Source organism: Mastigoproctus giganteus, chromosome 4 (genome assembly GCF_048544385.1).
Source record: "Mastigoproctus giganteus isolate SK-2022 chromosome 4, ASM4854438v1, whole genome shotgun sequence".
In the NCBI taxonomy this organism is placed as follows: domain Eukaryota; kingdom Metazoa; phylum Arthropoda; class Arachnida; order Uropygi; family Thelyphonidae; genus Mastigoproctus; species Mastigoproctus giganteus.
The window spans coordinates 148,263,543-148,281,642 of NC_143578.1; the positions used below are offsets into that span (position 1 = coordinate 148,263,543).

The following is an 18,100-nucleotide window of genomic DNA, read 5'->3' on the forward strand; positions in this document are numbered from 1 at the left end:
GTTCAGTTTAATATTTCTAGATTTTTTCTCTCCCTTTTCCATGTTTTGCACTAAGCAGTGTGATTACTTTTATTTGGACATAGTAGGGTGTTTACAGGACAAGCAGTATGTATATGTTCTTTTGATCCACAGCTGGCACATGCCTCTATCCCTTGACATACTGTCTGTGGAGGCACAAAATTTTGGCATTTGAAACATTTCAAAGGGTTTGGGATATACGGATGAACTTGACAATTTATATCTTGTCCTTACAGTGGCTGAAGGATTTGGTGAAGTGAAGGTAAGTATGATATTCTGAGTTGATACTTCCAGTTTTATAGTAAGAATTCTCCTCTCTTCTCTGACATTTTGATCCTTTAGTTCTTTGGCAATTTCCTAATCTGTAAAATGCATGAGATCTCCTCTGCTTGTTATTTGTTTTTTAGGAGCATTAGCAAATAAGGCCATATTGCTCCGGGGATATGCGGTGGTCATTCCCTGACCTTTCCGCATCCTTTGTATTTGGTGGTCACGGGCTTGAACCCCGGTCTAATCAAGAAGTGTGTGCTACGCACTGCTGCTCCTTCCCACCTGGCTATGGAGGCGCCCCCCCCTGCTATAACACCTTATGAAGTTTTAAGGTGGCATGAGGGAAACTTTTACAGAAACACCACCAAAGATGCTATTTTCAAGAGCAGTTCAGAGTGCCTATAATCAGATGTTTTAATGAGGAGACTCCTGAGGTTGATCAAAGTCAAGATCATTTTCAGTGGGCCAGCAGCATTCTCTAGGCACTTTAAAATTAAAAATGGAGAGAGCTTACTAAATGGCTACTCTGTCAAAGAATGTATGATAAGATGGGCAAGTTGTTTGAACACTGTATTCGTTCTTCTGTCGTTTGGCAACTTGTCAATTGGATTTTGATCAATTTGCTGTCTAGCAGCTGAACTGAGGATCCACACTGAGTCTGTAAAGTCCACAATAGTATGTTTTAACTCCAGGAGTAAGAGCTATCCCTCCTGAGTTATCAACTCTGCCATGAAGAGGAAAGTGCAGTGCCACCTAGTGGCCAAACAGTTAAGAGTTAGTGTGTGCTAGAGGTTAGTTGTTGTTAATTAAAGAAAAATAAAAAACAACAAAAAAGAAGCAGCTGGTTTTCCGGCTGAGCCTTTCATGACTTTTCCTTTGGGGCTACCATGTATATATTTAGAGAGAGAGAGAGAGATTTGTTTTTTAATCTCTTTGCTCAGATGAAACTGGAGAAAGATAGGGGAAGATTTCTATATATATCGCAGTGGAAATTCATTCATACACTAAAATGCTTGGCACTGAGGACAGTTGTTTGATGATTTCACCTACAGTTGGATTACTTCAATAACAAAGGGTGTTTCAAAAGTCTCTGTGCAGTAGACTATATGGTTTATTTCACATAATTTGGTTACATGTTTTTAATTGTAATATGATCAGAATTTAGCTAAAAGATAAAAATAAAATTTAAAGTAAAATTTACCAGATTTAGTAAAAGTACAGCATATGTTGAAAATATTGTCCTTTGGCCTGCAAAAAAAATTTTCGAGTGCACTGTGGTTATTGAAAGCTCCCTGCTGTTGATCTTCTGAAATAGGCCTGATGGGCTCCGTGATCATGAACCTTGAGTTCAACTATGATCTTAGCATGATAGATGGTTGAAGGATGCCTTGAGAAAGCACCAAACATAAAAATTCAATGGGGTTAGATTGGTTAGAGAACATCCAGAGTATTTCTTTCTGCAAAAAACTGTAGTCTAATCACAGAGACTTTTTAAACATCCTGTACATATATTTTTTTTTAAAACATTGAGCAAATGATATTGTGAAAACAACAAACAAAAAAAAACAAAACATTTCAGAATGATTTTTATAAGAAGTTTTAAAATAATGTAAAATTTGTTTATATAACTTGTATGTTGACATCATATACCTACAGAAATTACTTATATATTTTTATTTACATTTTAAATTTTCATTATGTTTCTTGATATTACTTACACTTGGATGATTATAATAATACAAGCAGTTACTTTTACATTAAAAAAAATAATGTGGACAATTTGAAATGATAAAAATAACAGACAAAATGCTTTATATAAATTTTTATACGAAGTCTGAAGATGCTATAAAAATTGCAAGGCAATGTGATTTCACTGCAAATAACCTGTTGCAATAAATATTATTCTGCTACAGGATTACTGAAAATGAAGTTTCCACTCTACAGCAGCCACAAATAACATGAACTTATGAAAATTAACTGCTGATACCAAATGCAATATGAATGCAAAATTTTAACTAACCTTTTAATGTGAAACATGCCAAAAGTTTCAAAAGTTATTAAGCAGAATCTTCCAGAATGAAAAAGTGAAAAAAAAATAATAAATAATAAAAAATATATAATATATATATATATATATATATATATATATATATATAAATAAATAAAAATAAAATAAAATAAAATAATAATAATTTATGAGTTTTACACTATTAATGGACTAATAAATAAATAAATAAATTTCTAAAGTGATTCTTTCTTCTTGGAAAACCAAAGATTTTTTGCTTATTATTTTGAAAATTTTTCTACCCTGCTCAGTTGAATGAAGTGCTCTAATATTCACATAGCATTTGATATCAGATATCAATTATCAGATCATTAAAATGTAATGTTCCATTGCATATTAAATTATTAAATGAATTGAAATTTTATGCTAATTTTAATAATCAGAGCTAATAAATAGATGAAAACAAATGAACAAGAAAGATAGTTAATATTAAGACCAAAATAACATAACAAATAATTACCAAATGGAAATTTAGCAATGATACTCCTATCTGAGTCTAATGGTGAACCAATGCCATACTTATTTTCAGCACGTATTCTGAAGTCATATCTTTTCCGAGGCTCAAGGCCTATAACGTCATAATGACAACCACGAACGTAACTGCTCAGTTTAGACCAGATCTTAAAAAAAAAAAAATGAAAACAAAAATTACACATATGAAATAATATATTACAGACTTACTGAGTTTCACTCTCTGTCCCCCTTTGTCTATGAATTAATAAATAATGTCTACGTAGATATAATTATAAAACTAAGTTGATATAACTCAAAGACAGTGATTGGTCATCTATTTTACATGGAACACAGGGTGGCCAACCAAAATGTGGTGAGTGTTCTATAATTTCAACACAAAAAAAAAAAAAAAAAAGAAGACAAATAAAATAAAAAACAACAGTACACTAGAAAAAAAAAATAAAGAGGAAATAAGTAATATACCGTAACTTGGTGTAAAAAAATAAAGAGGAAATAAATAATATACCGTATCTTGGTGTAAAGGCTGTTATAAAGGCTCTTATTGTTAAGGTTATGGTCTGTGTCTATAAAGGCAAATAGATAAGATTTTTTTCCCACAAGTAATACCTGTAAGTTATACAGTTGGATAAACATGGGACTCCAAGGGTATGGACTTTGGGTTCTAATTTTCAATAAACATTTTGAAAGATGAATCTTACAATGGAGTACTATATATCTAATCAAAACTTAAAAAAAAGAGCTAACTACTGACTATAAATAAAAAAAATAAAAAAATTAAAACTTGGATTTTATTTAAACACCAAATACCACAACCAAGTGGCAGAACAAAAGAGAGAAACAACCTGACAGCAACCCTATATCATGGCACTCAAGGAATTAAAAATAATAAACTACAAAAGGTATTTTGACATTAGATATTTAGATTTCAGTAAAGCATATCATACTGTTTGCAGATGGATTGCTGTACAAATTGGAACAGAGTGGCATTAAGGGAAAACTGCTGCTATGGATAAAGGGGTGGTTAGGTAGCAGAAGGCACAGGGTTATAATGGACACTGCTGCTGTTCTTGGACTAATGTTATTATTGGAGTCATTCAGGATTCAGTGCTGGGTCCCTTACCATTTTAAATATTTATTAACAATACTGATGAAGGTATATCAAGCTTAATGTCTACGTTTGCAGATGATAAAAAGGTTACAGGGTGATTAATGACATGAATCAAAGCATACGACTCCAATATGATTAAAAAAAAATTAGGTAGTTGCACTGTGAAGTACAAACTGAGATTTAACATTGATAAATCCAATGTACTGCAATCTCACAATAAAAAAAAATCCAACTGAATGAACTACACGAAAGTGCTGGAGAACAAAAATGGTCTAGGGGTAAATGTGCAGTCCACTATGAAGTTTTCTGAGCTGTGCAGACTAGGACAGTTCAATGGGGAAGGGGAGAGTTCTGTCAACTGCATACAAGATTTTGTTTATATTTTATAACATTTTTTTTTTTTCAGTAGAATTAATAAAAATTGCTACATAGTTCTGTTTTCATACATAATACATAAGCAGAAATATATGCACATGCAAAATTTTAAAATTTCACACTGTTAGCTACTTTCTGCACTGAATAATGAAAAACCTACAGTGTTGTGTTTATATTTTATGGCTGTGACATTTTCTTTTTACGTTCAGCAGAATTAATATTTTTTATGTTATTTAAAAATAACTAGGACAATTTTTTAAATATTTTTCTTATTAAAAATTAAAAGTTTAGATAAAATAACTATGGAAATCTATTCAATAAGCAGAATTTAAGAAATTCAAAGACTTTTCCAAAAAAAACCCAATGTTGGTCACCTGTTTGGATGCAGTGGACTCCCATTGCAACAAACTGGGGCATGACCACTGCCGGTGTAAAGCTTCCATGTCAACATGCTGTGAATTTTGCAATTACTCCAAAAGAGAACTGCTTATACTTGTTCTCTTACAAATCAGAGCTGCATTCAGCATGCCACATGTTGCCTATTTGTAATGCTCTCTGCAGTGGAACACAATATGACCAAATGGGATATCATTGTGCACTTTCCTTGCACAATGTGTGAGGATATTTACCATCATTTCAGCATTCTGATGAGATTACATGAAGGCTTGAGTAACAGGGCTCACCCCAAAAAAATTTAAAAAAGAAGAACCTATCAAGCACTCATCACAGTGCAAGAGACTAAATTTGTGCGTTACACGAAACAACAAAATCCTGTACAGCAGAAAGTGCAGGTCCCAGAAGAAGTACCTGTTCTTAGTGACTCTGTTGTTGGAAAAAAAGGAAATACGTTCCATAAAAAATATAAGTAGAATAGCACCAGGATATATCTGCCAGAGGTAAATGTTGATGGCACTGAAGTTGTAGCCATTGATAAAATGTTTAACAACACAAGGGCTACTTGAGGCCAAATTGTGTCTGTTGTAGTTTATTTAATATAACATATACATTGATGAGCCAAAACATTATGACAACCTACCTAATATGATGCTGGTCCTCCATGTGCAGCCAAAACAGCTCGTACCCGGCGAGGCATGGATGCTACAAGATTTCTAAATGTGTTTCGTGGTATCTGGTACCAACACATAATGAGATCCTTTAACTCCTGTAAGGTCTGTGGTTGAGACACCGCAGATAGTAGTTGCTGTTCCAACACAAACCACAGATACTCGATGGGATTGATGAGTCTTCCTCATGTTCCGTGAACCAGTCTCAAACAATTTGGGCAGTGTGGCATGGTGCATTATCCTTCCAAAAGACGGCACCACCAGAGGGGAAGAACGTTGCTGCGAAAGGGTGTACCAGGTCAGCAATGATGTTTAGGTAGATTGTAGACATCAGAGTGCCCGGTACATGGATGACTGGACCCAGGGTATCCCAGCAGAACATTGCCAAAGCATGAGACTGCCGCCACCAGCTTGTTTTCATCCCACGGTGCATCCAGGCACCATCACTTCCCCAGGTAAATGACACACATGTACCCGGCCATCCACGTGGTGCAACAGGAAATGTGATTTGTTGGACCATATGACCTTCTTCCAATCACTCAAGTTCCAGTTTTGATGCTCGGGTGCCCATTGTACGTGCTGTCGCCAGAGAACCGTAGTTAGCATGGGCACTTGGAACGGCCTGTAGCTACGCAACCCCATTTTCAGCAGGCAGGGTTCGATATACTGTATGTTGTGACACATTTCTCCCATCACCAGAATTCCAATTACCGGTGAGTTGCACCACAATCACCCTTCTGTTGCCACATACCATCCGGGCGAACCTTCACTCACTTCGAGCATCGATGAGCCGTGGTCGTCCAACACCTCGCTGGCAGTTCGTGGGTATCCCTCCTCAGACCACTTTCAGTAGGTACTAACCATGGCTGACCATGGGTTCCCCCTCCTCGGATCACTTTCGGTAGGTACTAACCATGGCTGACCATGAGTACCCCACCAGCCATGCTGTTTCGGATAAGCTCTGACCCAGTCGTCTGGCCATTGCAATTTGGCCTTACAATTCTGGTTAGCATTAGCATTAGTAGAGGCATTTGATGCAAGAAAGCAAGCTTATGCAGCATCAGCCAAAAAAAAAAAAAAAAAAAAAAAAACCCACTTCCACTTCACCCCTCTGTTCGTTCAAAATACCTGTCCAGCTGAGCCTTAAACTTATTTAGGCTATCAACCTCCACCACAAGGGATGGCAGTCTGTTCCACCAACCAACCACCCGCTGGCTAAAGGCAAATTTCCGCACATTTATCCTACATCTGTCTTTCCTCAATTTGAATTTATGCCCTCTCAGGTGATTTTTCTGAGCTAGAGGAAGAATCCCATCAGCATTGAGCATGCTTAAACCATTCAAGGCTTTATACACCTCTATCAGATCACCTCGCTGGTGCCTAGTCTCCAGACACTGTAATTTGCAAAACTTAAGCCTTTCTTCGTAAGAGCACCCCTTTGTTCCATTCACTAATCTTGTTGCCCTTCTCTGTACTCGTTCCAGCAGCTCTACATCCTTCTTGAAATGAGGCCCCCAGACCTGTATACAGTACTCTAGGTGTAGCCTGACCACTGCCTTATACAATGGAATAATCACCTCCTTATCCCTGCTGGAAAAATTCCTGTATATCATTGACAATACTCCATGAGCTACTCTTGCAGCCCGTCTGCACTGCTCAGAGAACTTCATATCTGCCTGCACAATCACCCCCAAGTCCCTTTCATTCTCTACCACTGTCAGTGTAGTACCACAGAGTTGATACGTTGCTCTGGGGTTGCTGTTTCCCATGTGTAGTACTTTACATTTGTCAATGTTAAACTTCATTTGCCACCTCTCAGCCCATCTGCTCAACCTTTCCAGATCCCGTTGCAGCAGCATAGTGTCAGTAGTGTCCTTGACAACCCTGCCAACCTTTGTATCATCTGCAAACTTCGACATTAAGCTTGATATACCATCATCAATATCATTTATAAATACAGAAAACAATAATGGACCCAACATTGAGCCCTGAGGGATTCCACTAATAACATTAGTCCACGATGAGCAGTGTCCATTTATTACCACTCTCTGTCTTCTCCCCCTCAACCACCCCTTTATCCATAGCAGCAATTTCCCTCCAATGTCACACTGCTCCAATTTGTGTAGCAGTCTTCCATGTGCAACAGTATCAAAAGCCTTTCTAAGATCCAAGTATATAATATCAAAGTTATTCCCTGCATCCAGTTCTTTTGTGACTGCATCATAGTATCCAATCAAGTTGGTCAGGCAAGACTTCCCCTTAACAAAACCATGCTGTGTCTGAGCTATAACTGAAGTCTTGTCTAAATGATCCTGCAGTGCTTCTTTAACCAGTGCCTCCATTAATTTTCCTGGAACAGAAGTTAAGCTCACAGGTCTATAATTACTTGTGTTAGCCTTTGATCCTCCGTTGTGAATTGGGGTCACATTTGCACATTTCCAGTCTATGGGTACCTCCCTTGAGTCCAAGGAAGCTCTCATAATTATGGCTAAGGGTTTGCTTACCTCCTTTGCTGCCTCCTTTAATATAACTGGATAGATCCCATCCACCCCGGGTGCCTTTCTTGTGTTTATCTTCAACAGTTTCTCCTCCACTTTACTCCCAGTTATTTCAAGATTCTGTAGCTTACTGCTAGAGTTGAATAAGATGCAGGATATTTCAGAGACTGCTGGGAATCATTGGGGTACAAGTAAACACATGGGTTGTGTTAGGGTAGCTAAGAAAAAGAACAGGTGCATGTATACTTGTGTGTACACCAATGCTAGGAGTTTAGTAAATAAATTTGATGAATTTGAGGTATTGCTCAAAACATCAAAGGCAGATATTGTGGGGATTTCAGAGACGTGGTGTCACACAGATATAAGAAATGCAGAACTGGAATTTGGGGAGTACAATGTGTACAGAAAGGATAGACAGGATAGGAAGGGAGGAGGGGTTATGCTATTAATTAAGAAACACATAAAATCCAAGGAAGTGAAGCCAGTCGACATCGCTGGACGGTGCAGTGTCGAGTCAGTTTGGTGTGACATAAGCATTGGGAGATCAAAATTGAGAGTAGGAGTGTGCTATAGGCCTAATGACTCTGATGAGTATAATAAGAAACTGTTCGGAGAAATAGAGTGGGCCAGTAAATCAGAGAGTCTTATAATGGGGGATTTTAATTTCCCAGATATTGACTGGAATTTGGGGGCTGGTCACTCACACAGTAGCAAGGCTTTTGTGGATTTATTGGATGATTGTTTTCTACATCAGCATGTTCGGGAGGCAACTAGAGGGAGTAATACTCTTGATTTGATTATCAGTAGTGATTCTTCATGCATTAAGAATCTGCAGATAAATGAACCACTTGGTGGCAGTGATCACAGTGTGCTGAAGTGGGAGTTACTCAAAGAGGTAACTACCATTAGGGGTAAAGGGAAGGGGTATTGCTTTCGTAAAGGCGACTACAATGGACTGAGACAGTATTTAAATTCTATACAGTGGGATCAACTGATGATATTGCCAACAGCAAATTCAAAATGGGAAGCATTCAAAGAACTTATCGTGGAAGCTACTAGGCTTTACATACCAACTAAGAAATATTGTTCAAGGTTTAGGCCTAAATGGTTGTCAGATGAACTAATGAGGCATATGGCAGAGAAGAAAAATGCATGGGATACATACAAATTAACACGTGACACGGATGCCTATGATAGATACAAGTTGATCTGTAACCAAGTTACAAAGGAGGTTAGGCAGGTGAAGGCAGATTACGAGAGATCCTTGGCAAGGGATGCGAAGAAAAACAGCAAAGAGTTCTTTACTTATGTAAACTCTAGAAGGAAGGGGATGAATCAGATTGGTCCACTTGAGATCGATGGGTCAACTGTTGATGACCCTGCTCGGGTAGCTAACAAACTAAATGAATATTTTGCATCGACATTCACACATGAGGAGTTATTCAGCGAGGGGAATGCCAGAGGTGTATTCAACTCTAGCAGTAAGCTAGAGAATCTTGTAATAACTGAGAGCAAAGTGGAGGAGAAATTGTTGAAGATAAACACAAGAAAGGCACCTGGGGTGGATGGGATCTATCCAGTTATATTAAAGGAGGCAGCAAAGGAGGTAAGCAAACCCTTAGCCATAATTATGAGAGCTTCCTTGGACTCAGGGGAGGTACCCATTGACTGGAGATGTGCAAATGTGACCCCAATTCACAAAGGGGGATCAAAGGCTGACACAAGTAATTATAGACCTGTGAGTTTAACTTCTGTTCCCGGAAAATTAATGGAGGCACTGGTGAAAGAAGCACTGCAGGATCATCTAGACAAGACTTCAGTTATAGCTAGGACACAGCATGGTTTTGTTAAGGGGAAGTCTTGCCTGACCAATTTGATTGGATACTATGATGCAGTCACAAAAGAACTGGATGCAGGGAATAACTTTGATATTATATACTTGGATCTTAGAAAGGCTTTTGATACTGTTGCACATGGAAGACTGCTGCACAAATTGGAGCAGTGTGGCATTGGAGGCAAGTTGCTGCTATGGATAAAGGGGTGGTTGAGGGGGAGAAGACAGAGAGTGGTAATCAATGGACACTGCTCATCGTGGACTAATGTTATTAGTGGAGTCCCTCAGGGTTCAGTATTGGGGCCTTTATTGTTTTCTGTATTTATAAATGATATTGATGATGGTATATCAGGCTTAATGTCCAAGTTTGCAGACGATACGAAGGTTGGCAGGGTTGTCAAGGACACTACTGACACTATGCTGCTGCAACAGGATTTGGAAAGGTTGAGCAGATGGGCTTCGAGGTGGCAAATGAAGTTTAACATTGACAAATGTAAAGTACTACATATGGGAAACAGCAACCCCAGAGCAACGTATCAACTCTGTGGTACTACACTGACAGTGGTAGAGAATGAAAGGGACCTGGGGGTGGTGGTGCAGGCAGATATGAAGTTCTCTGAGCAGTGCAGACGAGCTGCAAGAGTAGCTCATGGTGTATTGTCAATGATATATAGGAATTTTTCTAGCAGGGATAAGGAGGTGATTATTCCCTTGTATAAGGCAATGGTCAGGCCACACCTAGAGTACTGTATACAGGCCTGGAGGCCTCATTTCAGGAAGGATGTAGAGCTGCTGGAACGAGTACAGAGAAGGGCAACTAGATTGGTGAATGGGACAAAGGGGTTCTCTTACGAAGAAAGGCTTAAGTTTTGCAAATTACAGTGTCTGGAAACTAGGCACCAGCGGGGTGATCTGATAGAGGTGTACAAAGCCTTGAATGGTTTGAGCATGCTCAATGCTGATGGGATTCTTCCTCTAGCTCAGAAAAATCACCTGAGAGGGCATAAATTCAAATTGAGGAAAGACAGATGTAGGATAGATGTGCGGAAATTTGCCTTTAGCCAGCGGGTGGTTGGTGGGTGGAACAGACTTCCATCCCTTGTCGTGGAAGTTGATAGCCTAAATAAGTTTAAGGCTCAGCTGGACAGGTATTTCGAACGAACAGAGGGGTGAAGTGGAAGTGGTTATTTTTATTTATTTATGTTACTTTTTTTTTTTTTTTTTTTTTTTTTGGCTGATGCTGCATAAGCTTGCTTTCTTGCATCAAATGCCTCTACTAATGCTAATGCTAATGCTAATACACCTCTGGCATTCCCCTTGCTGAATAACTCCTCATGTGTGAATGTCGATGCAAAATATTCATTTAGTTTGTTAGCTACCTGAGCAGGATCATCAACCGTTGACCCATCAGTATTAAGTGGACCAATCTGATTCATCCCCTTCCTTCTAGAGTTTACATAAGTAAAGAACTCTTTGCTGTTTTTCTTTGCATCCCTTGCCAAGGATTTCTCGTAATCTGCCTTCGCCTGCCTAACCTCCTTTGTAACCTGGTTGCATATCAACTTGTATCTATCATAGGCTTCTGTGTCATGTGTTAATTTGTAAGTATCCCATGCATTTTTCTTCTCTGCCATATGCCTCATTAGTTCATCTGACATCCATTTTGGCCTAAACCTTGAACAATATTTCTTAGTTGGTATGTAAAGCCTAGTAGCTTCCAAGATAAGTTCTTTGAATGCTTCCCATTTTGAATTTGCTGTTGGTAACATCATCAGTTGGTCCCACTGTATAGAATTTAAATACTGTCTCAGTCCATCGTAGTCGCCTTTACGGAAGCAATAACCCTTCCCTTTACCCCTAATGGTAGTTACCTCTTTCAGTAAATCCCACTTCAGCACACTGTGATCACTGCCACCTAGTGGTTCATTTATCTGCAGATTCTTAATGCATGAAGAATCACTGCTGATAATCAAATCAAGAGTATTACTTCCTCTAGTTGCCTCCCGAACATGCTGATGTAGAAAACAATCATCCAATAAATCCACAAAAGCCCTGCTAGTGTGTGAGTAACCAGCCCCCAAATTCCAGTCAATATCTGGGAAATTAAAATCTCCCATTATAAGACTCTCTGATTTACTGGCCCACTCTATTTCCCTGTACAGTTCCTTATTATACTCATCAGAGTCATTAGGCCTATAGCACACTCCTACTCTCAATTTTGATCTCCCAATGCTTATGTCACACCAAACTGACTCAACACTGCACTGTCCAGTGATGTCGACTGGCTTCACTTCCTTGGTTTTTATGTGTTTCTTAACTAATAGCATAACCCCTCCCCCCTTCCTATCCTGTCTATCCTTTCTGTAGACGTTGTACTCCCCAAATTGCAGTTCTGCATCCCTTATATCTGTGTGACACCACGTCTCTGATATCCCAACAATAGCTGCCTTTGATGTTTTGAGCAATACCTCAAATTCATCAGATTTATTTACTAAACTTCTAGCATTGGTGTACACGCAAGTATACCTGCACCTGTTTCTATTCTTAGCTACCCTAACACAACCCATGTGTTTACTTGTACCGCAATGGCTCCCAGCAGTCTCTGAAATACCATGCATCTTGTTTTTCAGGCTTCTGCTCATTCTAATAGAAGCAGTGCAAGAATCTCTTTCACCTCTGCCAGTGGCTACTGTCAATCTATTGGTCTTTGTCTCCTCCCAAGCTAGCAGTTTTCCGACCCACCTAACACTGCCTCGATAGCATCAGCAAATATTCTTGCACCCTTTCTATTTAAGTGTATCCCATCCCTGTAGAAGCAATCTCTCCTGTTAACAAGTACAGTCCAGGCTGAAAAAAATTCCACCCCTTGAGCCTTGCACAATCTTTCCAGGGCCGAATTGATCGACAAGGCTCTCATCATATACTTCCTCCTATCGTGTCTGGGCAGAATTGCAGACACTTTCAAATTCAACCCTAATTCTCGGCTTTTGTTCAACAGTGACCTGTACTTGTTAAGTAATTCTGCCGGTCTCCTACTCTTAATATTATTAGTGCCAACGTGTACAACTATATCACCTTTTATGCCCTTAAAAGATGATATTCGCTCTACAACGTCATCAACCTTTGCCCCTGGCAGACATACCCTGGTCCTGTTCCACCTATCTTTTTTACAAAGCATGTTCCCCGTTTCCCTGACAATAGAGTCACCAACAACTACTAGTTCCTTCGGGACCAGCGCATTCTGCCTTGGGGGTTGTCTCTGTGTCACGCGATGCCCAAGTGCAAGCTCTGGCGTTGATGTGGGCAGCTGAGAGCTTGATGGGCCCCTCAATTTAGTTTCTTCGAGGGCATCCACCCTGTCCTTCAAGCTCTCATATAGGCCCACAAGAACGCCGAGTTGTTGCCTGATATCGATACACTCCTTGCAACGTGCACACACAAAGACATCCCCCTTGGCAGTATCATGTCCCGTACCCGATTGCTCTGCAAACATCAAGCAAACAGTGCATTTTAGAAGGCTGTGAGTCAGAGGACAACTGCCCCCCTCAGTTCTGCTCTGAGCCACAGCGCTTCCATTAGCTTGAGCCTTTTGCTTTGCTGCTCTGGTCTGAGTCATGATTCTATTAATTTATTAATTAATTATAATTAATTATGTTATGTTATTAATTATGTTAAATATAATTAATTATATTACGTTTGTAATCTAAGTCGTTATATGTATTTATTTAAACGTACAATTTAACTGCTAACGAAGTTCGACTAATGCTATCTAGTACGGCATACAACTATCGTATCACAATGGCGGGAAAATTACAAACGGTATCGGAGTTGAAACACGTGGAAACCTTTACCGATACTTTTATGCAATTACAAGGCCGAGTAAAGAATAAATACACCAAGTTAATAAGAAAATCACAAAATAATGTTATACTACTAAATTTAAATCAAAAGTTTTAGAAAAACAATAATTTTAAATCAATAAATAAGAAAAATCCACTTAGCGGCTTGGAACACGACCGTCTCTAGTAGCCTCGTCAGCAGACTCGAGGCGAACCTTCACTCACTTCGAGCATCAATGAGCCGTGGTCGTCCAACACCTCGCTGGCAGTTCATGGGTTTCCCTCCTCAGACCACTTTCAGTAGGTACTAACCATGGCTGACCGTGGGTTCCCCCTCCTCGGATCACTTTCGGTAGGTACTAACCATGGCTGACCATGAGTACCCCACCAGCCATGCTGTTTCGGATAAGCTCTGACCCAGTCGTCTAGCCATTGCAATTTGGCCTTACAATTCTGGTTACAGAAAGGAGTCAATGTGAATGGAGATTACCTAAACCATTTATGATTTGCAGATGACATTGTGGTCATAAGCCATGATCCCAAAGAATTAGAGGAAAATCTTAATCAGTTATGCAGAGTTAGTAAGGATTTCAGACTAAAGCTGAATATGACTAAAACAAAAGTAATGATGAACAAGTATGCCACAAAAAGGGATATAATGATTGAAGGAGCAATAATTGAAACAGTGGAGTCATAAACTTATCTGGGACAAGTCATTAGCTGTAATAATGGTAAATGGCTGGAAGTCAAGAGAAGAATAAATTTTAAATTTTAGCATTCAGGAAATATAGTCACATACTGAGGAGCAATATCCCAATTTGTCTGAAATGTAAAATAATGAACCAATGTATACTCCCCACCATGACTTATGGAAGTGAAACTTGGGCACTCACTAAAAGAATGGAAGAGAAGCTGAGTACTACACAGCGAAGAATGGAATGAATTATATTGGGAATCAGACTGTTAGACGAGAAAAGAAACATGTGGATTAGGCAGCAAACTCAAGTAAATGACATTCTTATCAAAACTAAAGAACTAAAATGGTCTTGGGCAGGACACATAGCTCAAAGACATGATGACAGATGGACTAAGAAAATAACAGAATGGGACCCAAGAGGAGCTAGAAGGAAACCTGGAAGACGGACAGATGAAATTCATGAGTTTGTGAGAAGTAAATGGATGGCCATTGCACAAAACAGAAGGAATTGGAAAGTTGCTGGAGAGGCCCTCATTCTGTAGTGGATTGAAAATGGCTAACGATGATGAATGAACAAACGAGTTTTTTTCAGAAACATCTAAATGTCAAAATTTCATATACTACCCTGTATTTATATCCAGAAATCTGAGTTTTGTTAAATATAAGCAAGAAAATAGACAGGAAGGGCGGAGGCTCATTTTACAAAAGCAAAATGACCCTGAGGGATCCATGGGATGATAACATTTACGAATCATTTCTTCAATGGCTCTCATTGAAAAATACATAAAGAAAATATCCTCTTATGACTAAACATTATTTTTTCTTTCTTTCTGGAGGGTTTCAAAACTTTATTGTTTAAAAATAACTAAATAAGAAGTTGAACCACATAATGGCAATATATGCTAAAAAAAAAAAAAACTGATCTGGAAATTGTTTTCACATGCACTGGATGCTTTCAAAAAACACAGATAATGTTCACAGCTTATATTTCACTGACCTGGGTAGATGGATCTTGTTTTTCCACAACATAATTGGTTATAGGACTTCCTCCATCATCTTTTGGTGGTCTCCATGATAGTGAGCAAGTTTCTGGTGTTATATCAGTAACTTCTAGTGGCCCCTCTGGTGCACCTGGCTTGTCTGAAAAGCAGATTGAAACTATAAATGAATGTCTGGCAATAACTCAAATTGTAATTTATTAGTATTAGAAAGAGGACAAAGTTAACATTGATAATAAACACTGCTAAAATTAACACATCATTTGACTATCAAGGTGCTTTTTTTTCACAATCTGCAATATGCCAAAAAAGAACCATACTGAACTCTTTGATTTCTATCAGCACCTTCCAGTTTGTGCTAAGTGTGTCATGGATTGAGATATCCCAGAAATTATACTGTTTCCTAGAAAGTTATAGCTAAAAATATATGAGTTTCTGGGAGATAAAACAATGCAATTCTCCTTGAGAAAGACCAACTCAAGCCTCTATATGAAAAAGCTCTATAAAAATTTCTCTCATCACTGACAGGATTTGAACTTAGGCCTTTTTTACCTGTTAAGAGAGGATGGTGATTATAACCTTTATGCTGTCTATGAGGTGGATCAAGTCTATTAGTACACAGGCAGTGGTGATATCATACACATTTACACAATAACAGGAAGTGACATCATAAAACTTTCACATCTTGGAATCTTGCCCTTAATCTCAAAATGTTCCAAAGTATTTTTGTCTTATTTTCCCTCAAGAATTGAGGCTCTGAACAGGTATTCATCGATATTTAAAGACAAAATAGTGTGGCGAAACTATGGAGTGAAAAGCTAAAAAGCATGAAATTAGCAATGTTGAAATTTTGGAAGATTATTTATTAGAAAAATTTCAAACCTAAAGGTGACTAAGGCTCCAATTTTTTATTATTATTATTATTAGCTATATGTGCAAGGAAGCCTGATGCTTATGCTGCATTAGCCAAAAAAAAAAAATTGAGTACCCTGAGAGAGAGAGAGAGAGAGAGAGAGAGAGAGTAGTAATAGGGAATCTCCAAGAGAGAGAAGAATGATGATATACAGCTCAGGACCCTGGATGTGCCAAGCCCATACTCACTAGATGTGAGTCCCTGGAGTTTGATGGTATATATATCCATTAATTTTGAGGGAGGCAGCAAAGTATGTATTGCACCATTAAGGTAATTATGGGGGCATCATTGGACTTGGCAAAGATTCTTTTGGAAGAAGTGTCAATACATAAGGGCACTTCTAAGAGTGAAGTTGGTAACTAATTGGTTAGTCTGACTTCACCGGTAGAGATTATCTGAAAGGCACTGATAATGAATGCAGTAGAGGATGATTTAGGTAGATATGGAATTCCTAAGGAAACACAGTATGGTTTTATAAAGAAAAAATAATCTTGTTTACCAGGGACCACATCAATTTGATGCAAAATAATTTGTTGTATGACAGTTCAGTGAATATGACAATTGAGGGCTATGACAATGAATTCTTTGTGAGAATTCAGTCTGTGGCAAAGTAGAAAATACAAACTATTAATATGCTGTACAGTACTGTAAAAGGTAAATTTAGTGATCATGATACCATTCTTGATATTTTATATTTTTGATGAAACATAATATCCAGCTTCGTTTTAAAGCACATTCTACTATTTTTTAAGGAGATCCTATTAAAAAAATGCCACAGACAGGTTAAAGATTGGGATATAAGAGAACTTTGTTTGCACTTTCACTTCTCTAAGTTGCATTTTTTAGGAAACACAAAGGACAACAAACTAGCATCCATTTGTTGTTGTTGTTTTATTATTTTTTTTATTTATATTATATTAGTACTAGTATTAATAGTGGCAAATGATGCAAGAAAGCAAGCTTATACAGCACCAGCCAAAAAAAAAAAATAAATAAATAATCCCCTTTCATTTATCCTTCTCCTCCAATATTTTGTCTAATTCTATCATGAACTTATTCAAACTAGCCACTTTCACAATGGATGGAACCTAGTTACAGCGATCAACCACCCATTGGCTAAAAGCAAACTTCTGCACATCTAATCTGCAATCATCCTTCCTCAAGTTGAATTTATGCTGCTCATGTGCACAGTCTGAGTAAGAGGAAAAATCCCATCAGCATTGAGCTTGCTCAATCCATTCAAAGCCTTAAACACGTCAATCAGATCACCTTGCAGAAGCATAGTCTCCAGATACTGAAATTTGAGAACTGAAGCCTTTCTTGGTAAAAGCACCCCCTTCCCTCCCTCACCAATCTCACTGCCCTAACTCTGATTTTTTTTTTTTTTTTTTTTTTGATTTGGTAGTTGTTGGCGCATCGGCTTCTGTGGCCATATTGCACCTCCCAAGGTTTTTGCAGTACTTTGATCCAAGCCCGAGGCGGGAATCGAACCCGCGACCTTTGGGTTGCCGGGCAGGTACTTTACCCACTTGGCTAGCCCGGTCGGCCTGCCCTACTCTATACCTACATTAGGCGGGAAATGCCTTCCATCCAAAATATAAATTACACAACATACACAAATCCAAAAATAAAAAGATCATGCTCTAATTCAAACAATGTGCACATACCCCCAGGGGCTCACATTTGGTGAGTATGGGCTAGGATATCCAGGGTCGTCCTGATATCATCATTCTTCTCTTTCTTGGTGATTCCATTCTATTTTAATACAGAATTTTTTTGTTTTTTTTTGCCTGGTGCAGCATAAGCCTCAGGCTTCCTTGCACCATATGGCTAATAATAATAATAATAATAATAATGTTTAACTGATAACTTTTACAATAGCATTAATGCCACATATCTACAACTGAAAGTTTATTCATTTAAAGAGCATCAAACAAAAAATTAGCA

General features: G+C 38.3%; 1 protein-coding gene across 1 annotated transcript in view; it reads right to left on the reverse strand.

Moving 5' to 3' along the window:
• The window catches only part of LOC150087120 (twitchin-like), a 3,511,780-nt gene that overhangs the window by 912,766 nt on the left and 2,580,914 nt on the right, over positions 1–18,100 (reverse strand). Inside the window, 2 exon segments of the mRNA XM_090372971.1 lie at positions 2,814–2,973; positions 15,240–15,382. Coding sequence (XP_090229097.1) covers positions 2,814–2,973; positions 15,240–15,382 — 303 coding nt within the window.